Below are 20,030 nucleotides of genomic sequence, written 5' to 3'. Positions count from 1 at the left end.
TATTGTGTATATTAAGCCAAATCTAAAAGATATTAAACAGATTATCTGTTCATTGTAAGATTCCATGGCATCTCATTTTTTTTAAATTGTGGCTATCTACCACTATTTGGTTTAGGTACAAACTACTGCTAGGGAGTAAAAGTTACCAAATTTCTATATTGCTTCTGCTAGGACCTAAACTATTTTCCCAAACCTATAAACTTTCTATAGGACAGTCACATCTACCTCTCCAATTTACCTGCATTTACTAAACTTGTGAATTGCAAATAGGTTACATCAGTAGTCTCTGTTGACTTCCTATCTGCAGCCTTGCTTGGTGAGAGTAAAGAGAAATAATTTGTTTGCTACATCATTGGTAAAGAAACCTAAAACTATTTAGTGAATCAAATAAGTCTAAAGGTAGCAATCCAGGTCCTTTCAGGGCCCTTTGTGTTAGATAGCCACCTATTAGCATACTACAGTATGAGCTTTCCTTACCCCTTTAGTATCAAATCCAAATTTGGATACAGAACCTTTCACTCATACTAATTATTTTGAATAGCCAGGCCTGGCATGGATACACCTGATACGGTATATGTAAAAAGGCTCCTGCGCTCTATGGCAAAGAAGAACAATTTTGGAAGTAGAGTGAAAAAATAGTTCTAATCGGAGCAGCAGACACTATTATGAGTGAACTCTCAATAAAAATAGATAAAACAGAGGGGGGGTGTGTTGCGCTTCCTTAAATACCAAAAGAAAAAAACAATAAACTTATGTGATAAAAAGTGACTGTCAATCCTTCACAAAATATAAAAAAACAAGTGCAAAGTGTGTGGTACTGTAAAAGTGCATGGAAATGAACATCTGATATAAAAATATTAATAGTGCATCATACCAGTGTCTTGACTAGTGTAGTCTGAATGTTCCCCTTATACTATTCCTTATCTATTAGAAATGAGACCACACCATAGGTTGGAGTAAACTGGCCACAACAGCCTTTATTAAACATAACTCAAAATTACTCCAATAACTTGTAAATATGAAAATATATAAATATATAAATATATATAAATATATAAATATAAATAACTTTATTAACATTAAACCACATTTTAATTAACATTAACTGCCCATTCTGGTGATCTCTGACGGTGACCACACTTAAACCAATACCCAATCACTGCGGTACACCTGACCAACTTCCCAAAGGCCTCCACCTGTGACCGGTCGGAGACAACTTCCGCCAGTGAACATAACCGTATTCCCTCCAACGTTCAGGAATACCCAGAGGGGCCGATCGTTAGATGAGCCCCCCACACCCTCAGATCCCTTCTGAGTACCTGTCTACCGTCAGAAACCACCAGAAAACACACCGCCAACACGAAAAACTTTCAGCTGCCGTGACAACCGATGAACCTGCAAAAGAAGAAAAAGACCAGCAACAAAACACCACAAGACAAACACATAACAATAGGGCGGGAGGGTGGGAAAAACTGCCTCCTCTGTGTCACACTGGGCTCCGAATGATTCCTTAAAGCCACACCTCTCCCTTTTATGTGACCCCTCCCCTACACTGAACTTGTTTCCTGCAAACCTTTTCCTGAACTCCACCCATAAAGCTTAACCCTCTGTGTCCCTCATCCACACTGTCATGTCCAGCACTCCTTATATCATTGCATTCTTAATCCGTGCTTCTCTTGACTAGTGTAGTCTGAATGTTCCCCTTATACTATTCCTTATCTATTAGAAATGAGACCACACCATAGGTTGGAGTAAACTGGCCACAACAGCCTTTATTAAACATAACTCAAAATTACTCCAATAACTTGTAAATATGAAAATATATAAATATATAAATATATATAAATATATAAATATAAATAACTTTATTAACATTAAACCACATTTTAATTAACATTAACTGCCCATTCTGGTGATCTCTGACGGTGACCACACTTAAACCAATACCCAATCACTGCGGTACACCTGACCAACTTCCCAAAGGCCTCCACCTGTGACCGGTCGGAGACAACTTCCGCCAGTGAACATAACCGTATTCCCTCCAACGTTCAGGAATACCCAGAGGGGCCGATCGTTAGATGAGCCCCCCACACCCTCAGATCCCTTCTGAGTACCTGTCTACCGTCAGAAACCACCAGAAAACACACCGCCACAGCCCGAAAGGGTGACCCCCTCAACCTTGAGGGCCGCCCCACACCCGAAGAGCTTTCTGTATGCCCTCCTGTAAGCCAAAGGACCAGAGGTCAATCCCCACATCCGATAGATGGACGCCATCCCGCCTAAGATAAAGCCCTACATTCACCTCCAATTCCCTGTGTCTTACCACAATGCCCCCGTTCTGCACTACAAACCGCCCAACAACCTTATTAACCCTAATCCTAGTTTTTTCAAGGCTGGCTAAAGACCTGGCCCCCCGCCACACCGTTCTGGCCACAATGTCCGACCACACCAAAATGGTGCCCGGGAAAAGGACTCGCATGCGCAACACATCAGCCTTGATATCCGCCAAAATGTCCTTCACTTTCCGAACTCCCAGGTCATTGCCCCCCGCATGAACAACCAGCACATCCGGGGGCCTATCCCTCAAAGCGAAGCTCTCCACCTCCCTCATGACACGCTCCCACCTCATGCCCGGGAAACCCAACCACATCACCCTAGCTTCCTCCCTGGGGATACCCAATTGCCTGCCTGCTGGTAGAGAATCACCTCTCCTGGCCCCCCAGCAGACGTACGAATGCCCCAGGATCCAAACGAGGCGTTGAGAACCTCCATCTGGAATGAAAACAAGAGAAATAACACAACAACCAAAGGAATGTTACAAGCACAGTCCTCCCCCCCATAAATCCCACAGCAAACAACCCCCAGCCGCACCCTCCTTACCCCAGTAGCAACTGCGGCCGGACATAGGACCGGAACCTCCGGGACTCCCATCTACCAATCCGGCGAACCACCGCCTCCTCCAGCCCACATCGAGCCGCTTCCGTGGCCGCCCCAATCCGAAAAGAGTGGGACGCGTAGTCCCGCTCATCCAAACCCACCGCCCTCAGGCATTGCCGAAAGACCGACACAAACTGAAAACGGGATAGAAAAGAGCCCTCCTCGTGCACCAAAAAGGGGCCTGCCCCCACAGGCCGTACCGCCCGGAAAGCCCGTACCGCCGCCACCGGGCACACTACCGAGCCCGGCAGGGCGAGCAGCGTAATCGCCACTCCCTTGCCCCGTTGATCAGTCTTAGACCTACGCAACCGTATACTCACCCGATCCGCAACCACCTGCACATCCTGATCCAACAGACCCCCAGCCACCCGTTTTGAGCGACACACCAACTCCCCAATCCTAAAAGCCCCATAAAACGCCAACGAAAACGCTGCCGTAAACAGAACGGTCTCGTAAGCAGACGAGCAAACGTCCACCAGCCGAGAACAAATTGCCACCAAATTGTCAAATGACACCGGCCGGCGCGCATCCCTACCCTTCCAATCCCTCCTGTACCCCTTCAACGTTTGCCTCACCCAAAAATCCTTCGTCCCGTCCGGCTCCCCCCACAGTTTGAACAAAAAGGCCAACCCCGCCAGCTTCCGCTCAATAGACGCGGGAGACAGGCCCGTCTCAATGTTCCGGGCAACCCAGTACAATACCACCCAGCGCCGGTCGGAGCCCCGACCAGCCACTCCAACCTCCCGCAGGAACGCCCACCATTCCGCCCACACTCTAGAATAAGCGGACCATGTAGCCTCACTCAACGACCTTTTTAACCAACCTGCGGCGATTCCAAGGGAAGTTCCCACATCCACCCGGGGCATGGCGCCCCCGACTCCTCCGCTCCCGGCGCCAGCTGCCGGAACTTGTCCCACTGAAAACGAGAGAGCGAGTCAGCCAAAGAATTCTCCACCCCAGGTATGTGCACAGCATAAACGTAAACATTGAGCCGCAAACAGCGAAAGACCAGGTGTCGCAGCAGCCGGATGACCGGGGGGGAGGAAGCAGTCATCCGATTGAGGACCTGGACCACCCCCATGTTATCGCAATTGATGCGCAACTTCAAATTACGAAACTCCGCCCCCCACAGCTCCAATGCCACCACTATCGGGAACAATTCTAGCAAAACCAAATTGCCCAACAACCCCGCAACCTCCCATGAGCGTGGCCAAGGTTCCGCACTCCACCGACCCCGGAAAAATGCCCCATAACCCGTTGAGCCAGCCGCGTCAGTAACCAACTCCACATCGAAGTTGCTCACTGGCCCTGACATCCACATAGCCCGCCCATTATACGACTCCAAAAATTCATGCCAAGCCCGCAGGTCCTCCCGGTGTTCCCTTCGCAAACGCACAAAGTGGGTAGGGGCGGTTACCCCGGCAGTGGCCCCCGACAGCCGTCGGCAGAACACACGGCCCATAGGGATGATCCGGCAAGCGAAATTCAGCTTGCCCAACAGGGACTGCAGGGCCCGAAGCTGAACCTTCGGCCGGCCCTGCATGCCTGCCAACTCCGCCTGCAGATCCCGTAATTTATTCTCTGGCAAGCGACACTCCATTGCCATAGAATCAATCACGATTCCCAAAAAACTCAATTCCGTCACCGGGCCTTCCGTCTTATCCCCCGCCAACGGCACCCCGAACCTGCCCGCAATGTGCTGCAACGTGGACAGAAGAATCGCACACACATTGGAGGCAGGCGGGCCCACGCACAGAAAGTCATCCAAATAGTGGATGACCGACTCCAGGCCCGAAACATCTCTCACCACCCATTCCAAAAATGAACTAAAAGCTTCAAAATAGGCGCATGAAATGGAACAACCCATGGGCAGGCACAAGTCCACATAAAACTTGCCCCGCCAATGGCATCCCAACAGCCGGAAGCTGTCCGGGTGGACCGGCAGAAGGCGAAACGCCGATTCCACATCCGCCTTGGCCATGAGAGCCCCACGACCATACCGCCTGACCCACCGTACCGCCGCGTCAAAAGACGTGTAGGAAACCGTACACGCCTCCGGGTCAATGAAATCATTGACCGACCCCCCTTTCGGAAAAGACAGGTGATGACTCAAGCGAAACTTCCCCGGCTCCTTCTTAGGAACTACACCCAACGGGGAGACCACCAGGTCCCCCCACGGCTGCACTTCGAAAGGACCACCCATCCGGCCCAGCGCCACCTCTTTACCCAATTTGTCATCCACAACCCCCGGGTGATCTAAAGCCGATCGCAAATTCCTGGCCAACGGCGGCACCCCTCCTAAAGAACAGGGAATCCTAAAACCGTCCCGAAAACCCAGAATTAACCCACGCGCCGCCGCACCATCCGGATACCTATTTAGGAAAGGAAGCATCCTTCCCAGGTTCACCGGCGTCATCCCTTTTGTGACCGGCGGCACTGGCACGCTGACCTTTTTTGAAACAGCGAGACAGGGGGTGGGTGCCGCCGCACCCGGAGCACTCATGCTTGAAGCGGCACACGCCTCCGAATTTACAAGCCCCTTCATTAAAGGGCCAGCACACCCCCCACTTCTTTCCGGCCGGCAGTCCCGAGGAAGACGCACTCCCGGCCCCCCCCTGAAGAAACGGAGTGGGCGCCCGCGGAGCAGACATAAGCCTCATCCAGAGGCTTATGTCCTTGTGATCCCACCGCAGGTCAGCCCGCACTGCCTTACGCTGACGAAACTGCTCATCATAGCGCAGCCAAGCCAGCCCTCCATACACTCGGTGAGCCTCCCCAATCGCGTCCAGGTAACAAAATAACGCCGAGCAATGCTCGGGGTTCTTTTCCCCTATCACGCTAGCCAAGATAGCGAACGCCTGAAGCCAATTTGCAAATGTGCGCGGGATCAGCCGATACCTACGTTTCTCCTCGTCGTCCTTCTTGGAACTGTCCGGCTTAACCCTGTCCAAATTAAATTTCTCGAGGGGGAGCAAGGAGAAAATCTCCACATACTCACCCTTGCCGATCTTGTCCCGCACCTCCTGCTTCAAATGCGCCCCCAATGGGCCTTCGAAACAAACATAGACTTCGCACCGGGCAGCATCCGCGATCCTAACCAGGTCAGGCCGCGCCCCCGGGTCCGCGGGCACCGGGGGGACCCCCGAGCCCACAGCCCCCGCATCCATGCTCCCCGACACCGCAGCAGGCGGTGCATCCCGCGCAGGAATGACCTCCGCCCCCCCGGCCCCCCCCACAGTACCCATCCAGGGGGCCACCTGAGGCGACCCGGAGCCCCCAGCAAACTTACCAACCAGGGCCTGCAGCCCCCCCAACAGCTCCTGCAACTGACCTGACGGCCCCCCCGGGGCCACAGGCCCCGCCCCCTGCGCTGAACCTGCCGCAACCCCCCCCAATCCGTCCCGGGATCCCGTGGGTACCGCACCCCCCTGCGCCACCCCCATCAGATCCCGCAAGGCATCCGCCAGCAATGTAGACTCCCGCAACTTACCCGGGCCCCCAGGGGCCTCGGCGACCGGTACCGGTCCGGGTGCAGAAAAGGACCCCTCCTCCTCCTGGGACAGCTCGCTCTCCGAACCGACCTCTCCAGCGCGCACCGGGGACGCGGCAATCCCCCTGTGCTCCGCGCGGTCCATCCGGTCCCTGCGATCCGGGACTGCAGGCAATGTCCTCCTCCCCCCGCCGCCCCCGGCATGCCGGCGTCTAAAACCAGCCCTGCCAGGCACCTTGGCAGCCTTCTGCGACCCTCCCTCCCCCCCCTCCAGCATGCGACCCCCCCGGAGCGCCCCCCTCCCCCCACCGCGCGGATGCTGGCCCCAGACCCAGCATGCCGCAGATCCCCCGCCACATGCACCCCCCCTTGGCCTGCCAACCCAGAGCCATCCACACTCCCCCCCACCTCCACCGGGCCCCGTGCGGTCCCGGCGCCATTTCCATGCGGCCGCGAAGCCCCGCCCCCCTCCGTTCGGCGGCGCAACGACCGCCCGGACCGGGGGGAGCCGATAACCTGCCGTTTTGCCGGGGGGACCGATCGGTCCACCCCCGGGCTCCGGGAGTCACGAGGCGGCCGAGGAGTAGGCCCAGGAGAAAAACGCGCCGGAGGCCGAGACCTCCGCGCGCGCAGTGGAACCTCACCTGTCCCGCCGCCGTCCACATCGCCGTCCGTCAGGTCACCCACACGTTCCCGCAGCCAGTCCGCACCGTGCACCTCCGCCGCCCGTCGCAGCCGCGCGAAGAGTCCCTCGAGGTCCGCCATAGCAGAGGAGTAGCGAAAAAACTGCCTCCTCTGTGTCACACTGGGCTCCGAATGATTCCTTAAAGCCACACCTCTCCCTTTTATGTGACCCCTCCCCTACACTGAACTTGTTTCCTGCAAACCTTTTCCTGAACTCCACCCATAAAGCTTAACCCTCTGTGTCCCTCATCCACACTGTCATGTCCAGCACTCCTTATATCATTGCATTCTTAATCCGTGCTTCTCTATACAGTAAAAAACGGGGGGGCTCCAGCTATACAGTGCAAATAGTGAATTGCAATAGCTATATAAAATAAAGTGAATCGTCTAAGATAAAACACAAAAAGGGAAAATCAAACATCTAAAATAAAACTACAAACATTATATATCAATAACTTAGTGTAGCAAATAATCCCAAAAAATCTATGAATGGTTTAAAAGTGCAAAAAACATAAAAACCAACAGTATAATCCTTAGTAAAAAGGAAATAAAAATAGCAAAAAAATAGCAGCGACAAATAGTGAATCTCGATAGTGTCCCATACACAGTCCAATCGTGCAGATCTAAAATGTGATTTCACAACCAAGCATAAAGTGCAAATGTGCCAAAGTAGCTCTCCTCCAAGCGGTATCCCGTGTTAATGTGGATAATCCTAAATAATTACCTCACAGCTGTAAGGCTACAGCGAGAAAGTAAATTTGCAGGGGAAATTCCGGGGGATCAGATGGGCTCTGACTGGGACTTCTGACAGTGCCGCTCTTCCTTGTAGTTTTAGTCGACCAACAATGCTCAAAATAACAAGTAAAAGATATCCTCCATAGTGTAGTAGTTTTAAAACGAACGATTTATTTGTAAAACAAACTATATCTACTCACAAACAGGAGCGAATAAACAGGCACACACAACTAGACGGATCGATGGATGATACGAACGTCACTTCCGATTTCCTACGCGTTACGTCACGAATGGACTTCAACTGGGATATTTCTAAGAGGATCGGAAGTGCTTATATGAGAGTACTGGGCGGATCGCGTCCGCCCACTGTTTACGTAACTAGAGTGTGTAATCACACAAACAGGCAATCGAATCGCCCAGCATTAGCATGGCTAAGGCGTGCATTAGTAGGACGGGTAATTCGAATGCCGGAGATATCCCCCGTTCTATATCTCGACTCCCTCCGTACTTCACAATAAATTCGTTAAAATAAAAATAACGAGTGGGTACGGACAATATAAAAAGAAAGGAAAAAACACAACGATCGAACAAAAATGAATTTAAAATACGAATCCACCGTAAGACTATATGTCTAAGGTAAAGATTCGCATCGTATACCGTACTTATGTCACTCTGACAGAAGTAGCCACGAGTACTCCATATTCTAATCTATACGATTAACCCGTCGGCCATTTTTTCGAAGTCCTGAATTGTCATCAAACAAAATGGTCTTTATTTTAGTGACAATGGCCAGATTGGGATCATCGCAAAAACAGCTACTGATTTAATACTAAAAAAATAGTAGTTTTTTTTTACTAATTAAAAGCACAATCAAACATCCCGGAATTTTAAAACCTTTTTTCCTTTAGTTATTACTTTAAAATTAGGAAATGGTTCAAAGCGTTCGTATATATAAATATATATATTAATACGAATAAAATGCATTATACTAATGTCTATGTAAACAACGTTTTAGATAAAGATAACAATTTAATTAAAAAAATTATTAAAATAATTATTAGAAAGATTATTTTAATAAACAGAGAAGCGAGACCAATCACATAAAAAAAGGGGGGGTAACAAGTTCAATTTTCCAAAGGCCTAAAATTAAACGTATAGGGGGATTTCGGAAATGACGTATGTATTTACAGTGCAATTAGCATATAAAAAATTCAGTCATTCTCCATAAATTAATCCTCTAAAATACAGTCCAAAATTTAAGACCAAAGATTAAAAAATTATTAAATTATTAAGTTATTGAAATATACATATATATCATAGTGTGTAATCGAGGCAAGAAATATAAGAGAGGAGATATATAAAAAACGTTAAAAATTACTGATAAAACAGTTTAGGTCGAACTCAATATTTAATCCTCTGGGGCTAAAAGTGTCGAGCGTGAATATCCACTTCGATTCTATTTGGCTTAGGGTCAACACTTTATGTCCACCCCTCCAATGTTTAGCATAAGGGACAATGCCCCAAAATTTCAAATCCCTGGGCTTTCTTGTGGTGAGTAGCAAAGTGCTTAGAAACACTATGTTTATCATACCCCTTTAGAATATTCTGTATGTGCTCCTTGAGTCTGATCCTTAAAAGTCTCTTTGTGCGGCCAACATATTGTAGGCCGCAACTACATTCTAAAACGTATACAACACCTTCTGTGTTACAGCATATGAAATCTTTGACTTTATATGAATTACCAGTACTTGTGGATGAAAATTCAAAAACTTTTTCAGGTTTGCTTGCTCTTGTACATGCGAAGCACCTCTTACAGGGATAAAACCCCTTACCTGTGAAGAACGTGTAGTTGATCACAGGGGGATCTGGTATATTTTTTACCAGCATATCTCTCAAAGTTGGGGCACGCCTATAAGTAAAATGCGGCCTAGGTGGTAAAACCTCATGCAGGTCCCTATCATTCAATAGAATGTGCCAATGTTTTTTTATTATATTTTCTATGCTTTTATATTGGCTATTATAGTCAAGTATTAATGTCCCTTCTTTACATCTCTTATTTTTGTCCAGTTCTGAGGTCTTTTCTTTCTAAGAAGATTTCGACGATCAATGTTTTCGACTTCTGCTATTTTTTCTAGAATTATGTCTATATCGTAGCCTTTCTCACAGATTCCTAATTTTAAAGTAATAACTAAAGGAAAAAAGGTTTTAAAATTCCGGGATGTTTGATTGTGCTTTTAATTAGTAAAAAAAAACTACTATTTTTTTAGTATTAAATCAGTAGCTGTTTTTGCGATGATCCCAATCCGGCCATTGTCACTAAAATAAAGACCGTTTTGTTTGATGACAATTCAGGACTTCGAAAAAATGGCCGACGGGTTAATCGTATAGATTAGAATATGGAGTGCTCGTGGCTACTTCTGTCAGAGTGACATAAGTACGGTATATGATGCGAATCTTTACCTTAGACATATAGTCTTACGGTGGATTCGTATTTTAAATTAATTTTTGTTCGGTCGTTGTGTTTTTTCCTTTCTTTTTATATTGTCCGTACCCACTCGTTATTTTTATTTTAACAAATTTATTGTGAAGTACGGAGGGAGTCGAGATATAGAACGTTACATATCTCCGGCATTCGAATTACCCGTCCTACTAATGCACGCCTTAGCCATGCTAATGCTGGGCGATTTGATTGCCTGTTTGTGTGATTACACACTCTAGTTACGTAAACAGTGGGCGGACGCGATCCACCCAGTACTCTCATATAAGCACTTCCGATCCTCTTAGAAATATCCCAGTTGAAGTCCATTCGTGACATAACGCGTAGGAAATCGGAAGTGACGTTCGTATCATCCATCGATCCGTCTAGTTGTGTGTGCCTGTTTATTCGCTCCTGTTTGTGAGTAGATATAGTTTGTTTTACAAATAAATCGTTCGTTTTAAAACTACTACACTATGGAGGATATCTTTTACTTGTTATTTTGAGCATTGTTGGTCGACTAAAACTACAAGGAAGAGCGGCACTGTCAGAAGTCCCAGTCACAGCCCATCTGATCCCCCGGAATTTCCCCTGCAAATTTACTTTCTCGCTGTAGCCTTACAGCTGTGAGGTAATTATTTAGGATTATCCACATTAACACGGGATACCGCTTGGAGGAGAGCTACTTTGGCACATTTGCACCTTATGCTTGGTTGTGAAATCACATTTTAGATCTGCACGATTGGACTGTGTATGGGACACTATCGAGATTCACTATTTGTCGCTGCTATTTTTTTGCTATTTTTATTTCCTTTTTACTAAGGATTATACTGTTGGTTTTTATGTTTTTTGCACTTTTAAACCATTCATAGATTTTTTTGGATTATTTGCTACACTAAGTTATTGATATATAATGTTTGTAGTTTTATTTTAGATGTTTGATTTTCCCTTTTTGTGTTTTATCTTAGACGATTCACTTTATTTTATATAGCTATTGCAATTCACTATTTGCACTGTATAGCTGGAGCCCCCCCCCCCCCCCCCCCCGTTTATTACTGTATAGACACTGTTATGATGCACTATTAATATTTTTATATCAGATGTTCATTTCCATGCACTTTTACAGTACCACACACTTTGCACTTGTTTTTTATATTTTGTGAAGGATTGACAGTCACTTTTTATCACATACGTTTATTGTTTTTTTCTTTTGGTATTTAAGGAAGCGCAACACACCCCCCCATTTGTTTTACACCTGATACAGGTTGTATTTAAAAGTTTTTGGCACCATTTCACAAAAAAGGATATAAGGGAGCGAGAGAAAGTGCAGAGAAGGGCAACCAAACTGCTAATGCCGTGTACACACGGGCGGACTCTTCGTCGGATTGAACTCCGAAGGACTTTTCGTCAGAGTTCCAATGGAGTTCCGCCAAAACGTACTTGTCTACACACAATCTCACCAAACTCCGACGGATTAGACCGTGATGACGTACAACCGGACTAGAATATCGAAGTTCATAGCCAGTAGCCAATAGCTGCCCTAGCGTCGTTTTTCGTCCATCTGACTAGCATACGGATGATCAGATTTTTCAACCGGAGTCGAGTCCGTCGGAAAGATTTGAAACACGTTCTAAATCTAAAGTCCCTCTGATTTTTCGTCAGCAAAGGTCAGATGAAGCCCACACACGGTCAAATTGTATGATGGATTTGTTCCGTCGGACCTTTGCTGTCGAAAAGTCCGGCCGTGTGTACACGGCATTAAAAGGCATGGAGGAGCTCAGCTATGAGGAAAGATTCATTGAACCAAATTTCCAAATGTATTCTCTCTTCAGAAGAGGTGATTAAGGCCGCGTACACACGCGGGGACTGTCTGCCGAAACTAAGTTCGTCAAACAGTCCGCTCAAACTTTTGAATGAACGAACACGCCCACACACGGCACTTTTTGAGCGGACAAATACGGCAAACTTTGTTCGTCGTACTAAGTCCGCGCAACTTTTGAAATGAACAGACTCGCCCACACACGAGGCAACAGTCCGCTCATTTTGAGCGCGTGTGCAGGTAGGCGGGGCCCGCGGCGGAGACGTCGCGGGCTCCGCCGCCTGGAATGTACTTAAAGGGGAACCCCAACGCCGAAAAAATCGGCGTGGGGGTCCCCCCAAAGTCCACAACAGACCCTTGTCCGAGCACGCTACCCGGCCCCCCCCCCTCCCGAGCCGTACCAGGCCGCGTGCCCTCAACATGGGGGGTGCCTTGGGGAAGGGGGGGCCGCGCGGCCCCCCCACCCCAAAGCACCTTGTCCCCATGTTGATGAGGACAAGGGCCTCTTCCCGACAACCCTGGCCGTTGGTTGTCGGGGTCTGCGGGCGGGGGGCTTATCGGAATCCGGGAGCCCCCTTTAATAAGGGGGCCCCCGGATACCGGCCCCCCACCCTATGTGAATGAGTATGGGGTACAATGTACCCCTACCCATTCACCTGTAAAATAAAAGTACCCAAAAAAAAAACACAACACACGAGATAAAATATTTTATTGCACAGCTCCGGGGGTCTTCCGTCTTCGGGGGTCTTCTCGCCGGACTCCTCCCCTATCTTCTTGTAGCTCTTTTGCTAGCGGAGGAGTCCGGCTTTCTTCCTCCCCGCCGCCGGCCTCTTCTCCCGATTTCGGGGGTCTTGTCCCCCTCTTCGGTTCTTCTGCCGGGCCACCGCGCCTTCTTATAGCTCTTTTACAGGCGGTGGCCCGGTCTTCTGTCGCCGCCGCCTTCCGTTCTTCTGCCGGGCCACCGCGCCTTCTTATAGCTCTTTTAGAGGCGGTGGCCCGGTCTTCTGTCGCCGCATACCAGGCGGCGGGGCCCGCGACGTCTCCTTTGCGGGCCCCGCCTACCTGGAGACGCGCTCGAAATGAGCAGACTTTCCTCCGAGCGGGAACAGTTTGCTCATTTCGAAAGTGGCCTACACACGGGCGGACTGTCCGCTCAAACCAAGTTTCAGCGGACAGTTTTTCGGAATTTCCGAAAAACTTTGTTCGTCAAACTGTCCGCTGAAACTGTCCGCTGAAGCCCCACACACGAGCGGACTGTCCGCTGAAACACTGTTCAGCTGACAAAGTTGAGCGAACAGTCCGCCCGTGTGTACGCGGCCTAAGGGTGGATATGATCAACATGTAGAAATACATAAGTGAAAATTACATAGAGAAAACATGGACTTTACCTTGCCCCAAGGATTACAATTGCAAGTAGATAAAATATATACTAGTTTTTACTGAAAATCATAAATAAAAACAGTTACAAAAAATAATGAAAATTGTGCCCTTTTACATGAGAAAGAACCACCCTTTGTAATAAATCAGATACATGCTTTCCACAGAATATCCATAGATAATAATTAGTCACTGAAGGGATATTTAGCTTAACCGCTTTCATTCTTTAAGAAATTTGGTTTCCATTTTGTGTCTCTCTCTAACATCCACCTCACAAAATGTATGCTCAAGTTTTTCTAGTCTAGTTTCGTTTCCCATGTTACTGTTATCTTATTTAGTTGTTTCGTTTCTTGGAAAGCACATGATTTTGAGGAATTGCTAGTTTTACTTTTATTGTAGGCTGTACTTGTATATGATTGGATAATCTGTATGACACGTTCAAAGGGTGGTACTTTCTGAAAGCCCCCTTTAAATATTCACACCAAAGAATAAAGATTAGATTTGCTCTGAGAGACTTTGTTGTTTTATGTCATTGTCTCAATGGGCTAATCTCCCAGGCCTGTGTGGGGATTGAACGTCACACTTTGACAGACATGAAGGGGTTAAGAAATCACCTTTAGACAATCTACATTTCCTTCAGTTTGGGGGCTCGTCCGGGGTCGATTATAATATATGTCTATATGTTGAGTTGAATTGATATATGTATCTCTCACTGTGACATTATTCAGAAATCGTTCTTTGAACCTGTGATTTATGTAGAAGTTGTTTTCAGACCTCGTTGATAAGTTTAACTGCTCCGAGAAGCAGTAAAAAAAGCTGTTCTGAGTTAACAGTGATAAAGCCTTGGGTGGGCTTTAATAGACTCTGAGAAGTTCATTTAATAAGACTGCTTTAAGAAGCAGCACCTGTTCCCGTGTGAACAGGTAGAGAAGCCTTGGGTGGGCTTTAATGGACTCCGAGAAGTTCATTTGATAAGACTGCTTTAAGAAGTAGCACTTGTTCACGTGTGAACAAGGAGAAAGCTCTGGGGGGGCTTTCACGGACTCTGAGAAGTTCGTAGGAAAATAATCTATACAGTACTGTAATTATAAGAAAAAGTCTGCTAAAGTGTGATGGACAAAACCCTTCTCTTTGCTTTATAATATGATCTGTTAACTGTTTGTGTGGAATTTGTCAGCGTTGTAAGGTAAGACAACGCTTTCCACTGCACTGTGTTATAAGGGTACGTAAATAAAAGGCGACAGACGCGTCTTGCGGTGAACTCCCGGCTCCTTTTTGTGATTGATGGAAGTTCCCCAACCGAGACGTAGAGCGATGCTACAGTATCCGGTGATGTATTTATGTTTTCTCTTAATGATTTACATATGAATGTTTTGACTCCAATGTATGAGATAGTGAGCATAGTAGCAGTGTTAATAACACTCTCTTAAGGTAATACATGAATTGACATAGTCGGTAGTATACTCTGAGGCTAACTTTTGATCAAAACATGCTATTTGAATAATTCTTTTTGCTACTGACATCTCTTGCACAGGGGAAGTCAGGTGCAAAATTTGGACATTTGGCTTTTTGCCAACAGGGTTCAAGTGCTAATATCTCACTGAACCTAATAGGTAGTGAGGAATTGTTTGCGGCATTGGTACTACAGCAATTGAAAGTACTGTTTGAACCTGTTGGCACTCTGCCAAAAATTTGAAATATAAATAAAAATTGTTTGGTTATAAAAATAAGAAAAGTAATAATGCACAAATCAGGGGGACCTCTGGCCATAAGGAGTGCTTGTTGGAATTTTGCAAAAAAAATAATTAAATAAATAAATAAATAAATAAATAAGAAAGTAAAGGAAATAAAAGTCAGAATGTTTAGAAAGAAAAATAAGGATGAAAATAAACATGCTGTGGAGATCCCCGGCTGGACCGAGGCTCCCTATAGCATCCTAGCCACAACATTGTCCACGATGGGTTTAACAGAGACATGAGATGGTGGATTTAAGGGTTAAATCAATGTTTTCTATGCATGTACCATGCGCCCCCCTCCTCCCCCTTACATTCCACAACCAGATAAGAGTTTCATGAAAGACTTCATTACATGAGGACACACAGTAAATATCAGAGTGGGCTACAAGCACAATAACTGATTTCTGACAGCGAAGGATGCTGCAGGATGTTTTGACATCCTTAACCAGTTGCCGACCGCCGCACGCCGATGTACGTCGGTGCAATGGCACGGGCAGGCATAAGGACATACATGTACGTCCCTTGCCTCCCGCGGGTCGGGGGCCCGATCGGGCCCCCGCCCGGTGCCTGCGGCGGTCGGTATTCGTTCGGGAGCGATCCCGGACGAGGGGACGGCCATTCATTCATGGCCACCCCCTCGCGATCGCTCCCGACGAATAGAAATCCCCGGTGACATCACTTCCTCTCCTGTAATGTAAACACAGGAGAGGAAGTGATGTATTCTCTCCTCCGTGTCGGTATTTTTCGTTCCGACACGGAGGAGAGCGGATCAGTAAGTTGCACCAACACTCTACACACACAGTAGAACATGCCAGGCACACTCACACCCCCCCTTTACCCCCCGATCACCCCCCCAATTACCCCTGCCCCCCAGTCACAGTGACACCAATGTCATTTTTTTTTTTTTTTTTTTTTTTTTTGCATTGGTGTCATTTGTGACTGTAATAACTGTTAGGGCAGTTAGAGTTAGCCCCCTTTAGTTCTAATGTACCCCCCTAACCCCCCCAATAAAGATTTAACCCCGTGATCACCCCCCGTCGCCAGTGTCACTAAGGCTGGGTTCACATTGCAGCGGTTTATGAGAACGAATGTGATTCGCACCGCACTGCAGTGCAAATCACATCCGATCTCTGTGCGATTCGAGTTCAGCCATTCGCCGCACCCGCCACACCCGCCGCACCCGCCGCAAATTCGCACGGGACCCTTTTTTTGGCCCGCAGCAGAATCGGATCGCATGGGTGTTCACACCATGCGATCCGAGTTTGCAGATCGCACTGCGATATGCGAACTGATCTGTGGGTGTCAGTAACATTTCACTGACACTCCCAGCAGTTCGCATAGGGCAGTGTGAACTGCCGCCGGGAGGCATGCGATGCGGGAACCCGCCGCGGATTCGCGGCGTTTCCGCATCGCTCCAGTGTGAACCCAGCCTAATAAGCGATCATTTTTCTGATCGCCGTATTAGTGTCACAGGTGACGCTAGTTAGGCAGGTAGGTATTTAGGTTCGCCGCAGCTTTTTATAGCGCCAGGGACCCCCATATACTACCGCATAAAGCCCCCTGATTGCCCCCTAGTTAACCCTTTCACCAGTGATCACCATATAACTGTTACAGGTGACGCTGGTTGGTTAGTTATTTTTTTATAGTTTCAGGGCACCCGCCATTTATTACCTAATAAAGGTTTAACCCCCTGATCACCCGGCGGGTGTCATTTGTGACTAATAACTGTTAGGGCAGTTAGGGTTAGCCCCCTTTAGTTCTAAGGTACCCCCCTAACCCCCCCAATAAAGGTTTAACCCCGTGATCACCCCCCGTCGCCAGTGTCACTAAGGCTGGGTTCACATTGCAGCGGTTTATGAGAACGGATGTGATTCGCACCGCACTGCAGTGCAAATCACATCCGATCTCTGTGCGATTCGAGTTCAGCCATTCGCCGCACCCGCCGCACCCGCCGCAAATTTGCACGGGACCCTTTTTTTGGCCCGCAGCAGAATCGGATCGCATGGGTGTTCACACCATGCGATCCGAGTTTGCAGATCGCACTGCGATATGCGAACTGATCTGGGGGTGTCAGTAACATTTCACTGACACTCCGAGCAGTTCGCATAGGGCAGTGTGAACTGCCGCCGGGAGGCATGCGATGCGGGAACCCGCCGCGCATTCGTGGCGTTCCCGCATCGCTCCAGTGTGAACCCAGCCTAATAAGCGATCGTTTTTCTGATCGCTGTATTAGTGTCACAGGTGACGCTAGTTAGGCAGGTAGGTATTTAGGTTCGCTGCAGCTTTTTATAGCGCCAGGGACCCCCATATACTACCGCATAAAGCCCCCTAATTGCCCCCTAGTTAACCCTTTCACCAGTGATCACCATATAACTGTTACAGGTGACGCTGGTTGGTTAGTTATTTTTTTTATAGTTTCAGGGAACCCGCCATTTATTACCTAGTCTCACTAGTGTACCCCTAAATTTAGGGGTGTCTACTTTCCAAAATGGGGTCATTTGGGGGGGGGTTTGTGCCATCTTGGCATTTTATGGCCTTCAAACTGTAACGCCCTTAGAAAGCCTGAAGGCGGTGCTTGGTTTTCGGGGCCCCGTACGCGGCTAGGCTCCCAAAAAGTCCCACATATGTGGTATCCCCATACTCAGGAGAAGCAGCAGAATTTATTTTGGGGTGTCATTTCACATATGCCCATGGCATGCGTGAGCAATATATCATTTAGTGACAACTTTGTGAAAAAAAAAAAAAAAAAAAAAAAGTTTGTAATTTTCCCGCAACTTGTGGCAAAATATAAAATATTCCATGGACTCAACATGCCTCTCAGCAAATAGCTTGGGGTGTCTACTTTCTAAAATGGGGTCATTTGTGGGGGTTTTGTGCCATCTTGGCATTTTATGGCCTTCAAAACTGTAATAGGTAGTGAGACGTGAACTCAAAAATTTACGCCCTTAGAAAGCCTGAAGGCGGTGCTTGGTTTTCGGGGCCCCGTACGCGGCTAGGCTCCCAAAAAGTCCCACATATGTGGTATCCCCATACTCAGGAGAAGCAGCAGAATTTATTTTGGGGTGTCATTTCACATACGCCCATAGCATGTGTGAGCAATATATCATTTAGTGACAACTTTGTGTAAAAAAAAATAAAAAATTTTTTTTTTGTCATTATTCAATCGCTTGAGGCAAAAAAATAAAATATTCAATGGGCTCAACATGCCTCTTATCAATTTCCTTAGGGGGTCTACTTTCCAAAATGGGGTCATTTGGGGGGGTTTTGTACTGCCCTGCCATTTTAGCACCTCAAGAAATGAGAGGCAGTCGTAAACTAAAAGCTGCGTAAATTCCAGAAAACGTACCTTAGTTTGTAGATGTGACAACTTTTGCGCAAACCAATAAATATACAATTATTGACTTTTTTTTTACCAAAGACATGTGGCTGAATACATTTTGGCCTAAATGTATGACTAAAATTGAGTTTATTGGATTTTTCTAATAACAAAAAGTAGAAAATATCATTTTTTTTCAAAATTTGCGGTCTTTTTACGTTTATATCGCAAAAAATAAAAATCGCAGAGGCAATCAAATACCATCAAAAGAAAGCTCTATTTGTGGGAAGAAAAGGACGCAAATTTTGTTTGGGTACAACATTGCATGACCGCGCAATTACCAGTTAAAGCAGCGCAGTGCCAAAGTGTAAAAAGACCTCTGGTCATTTACCAGCAAAATGGTCCGGTCTGAAAGTGGTTAAGCAAACACCAGTGCAGACACATTATCAAAATGATTTCTCAGGAAATAAAAGGGGTAACTTTTATAAAAGGGAGGGGGCAAGGACAAAGAGGGGGTTACACACAGAGACAACCAAGAGGGAAATTGTCTCGCCCTACATTAACATTAACCCAGTAAGAAGGCAAATGGTGACTATAGGTTTGTACAAGACCTAAGGGCCATCAATAGCCTAATGGTACCGATTGCCCCAATAGTGCCTGATGTGTCATCAATACTGCCATACCACAGGATGCAGAGTATTTTACTGTGATCGATTTATTGAATGCTTTTTTTATTTCCGTCCCTGTGGATGAGGAGGCACAGCCAATCTTTGCTTTTTAACGAACATATATGGTGTAGAATGCCCCAGGGCTATGTAGACTCCTCTGCAGTCTATCCCATTATCCTCCAAACTACTCTCAGAGCTTGGATACCAGGACACTGTTCATCCCTGCTGCAGTATGTGGCTCCTCATCTGCAGTTCTACTCGGTGGCCGCACTGGAGGATGGGAGGGATCTTTTGAAATGCTTTTTTGAAAGTGGTCACAAAGTGTCAAAGAAATTATTGCAATGGTGTCAGGAAATGGTTGCATATCTTGGTTGTGTACTCTCAAAAGGAGAAAGGAAAGTCAATCACAAAAGAGCTATGGTTCTTGTGGGTCTGCCCCACCCACTTACTAAGAAAGACATGCTTACCTTTCTTGGTATGATTGGTTACTACCGCCAATGAATACCTGACTGTTCCTACTATGACAATCTCCTGAGACAAGCCACAGGTTCAGAAATGCCAGACTGTATAAAATGGTCAGATGAAATGTGCAATGCTTTTGTGTATTTGAAAAATGCTATGGTAATGGCTCCAGGGCTCGGCCTCCCTAATTATGGAAAAAAATTTCATTTGTTTGCAAGGGAAAATTGTAAGACTTTGTCAGGTGTCCTCGCTCAGGAGCAGGGAGGCAAGTTGCGCCCTATTGTTTTTTTTTTCCTCAAAGATGGTTCCGGTGCAGGTTCAGGGCATGCC

General features: G+C 47.0%; 1 protein-coding gene across 1 annotated transcript; it reads right to left on the bottom strand.

Annotated features, from left to right (window-relative positions):
• Positions 1-945: 945 nt before the first annotated feature.
• LOC143988926 (integrase/recombinase xerD homolog) lies at positions 946-6,687 on the bottom strand. The gene is made up of 2 exons (XM_077488855.1): positions 6,428-6,687; positions 946-3,853 (listed from the first exon to the last, which is right to left on the bottom strand). The coding sequence occupies exons 1-2, from the start codon at positions 6,570-6,572 to the stop codon at positions 2,877-2,879; spliced, it is 1,122 nt and encodes a 373-aa protein (XP_077344981.1). The 5' UTR covers positions 6,573-6,687; the 3' UTR covers positions 946-2,876.
• Positions 6,688-20,030: the final 13,343 nt, after the last annotated feature.

The sequence above is a fragment of the Lithobates pipiens genome, unplaced genomic scaffold (assembly GCF_037356315.1).
Source record: "Lithobates pipiens isolate NorthernLeopardFrog02 unplaced genomic scaffold, aLitPip1_a1.2 Scaffold_18, whole genome shotgun sequence".
Classification (NCBI taxonomy): Eukaryota; Metazoa; Chordata; class Amphibia; order Anura; family Ranidae; genus Lithobates; species Lithobates pipiens.
The sequence above is the reverse complement of the archived record's forward strand: the minus strand, read 5'-3'. Positions and strand labels throughout refer to the sequence as shown.

What these genes read in the sequence shown, in the direction of transcription:
- LOC143988926 (XM_077488855.1), bottom strand. Translation starts at nt 6,572, where the DNA reads ATGGACCGCGCGGAGCACAGGGGGATTGCCGCGTCCCCGGTGCGCGCT. An exon ending in CGAGGCCCCTGGGGGCCCGG is followed by an intron (nt 3,854 to 6,427) that starts GTAAGTTGCGGG and finishes TCTCGTTTTCAG; the next exon opens with TGGGACAAGTTCCGGCAGCT.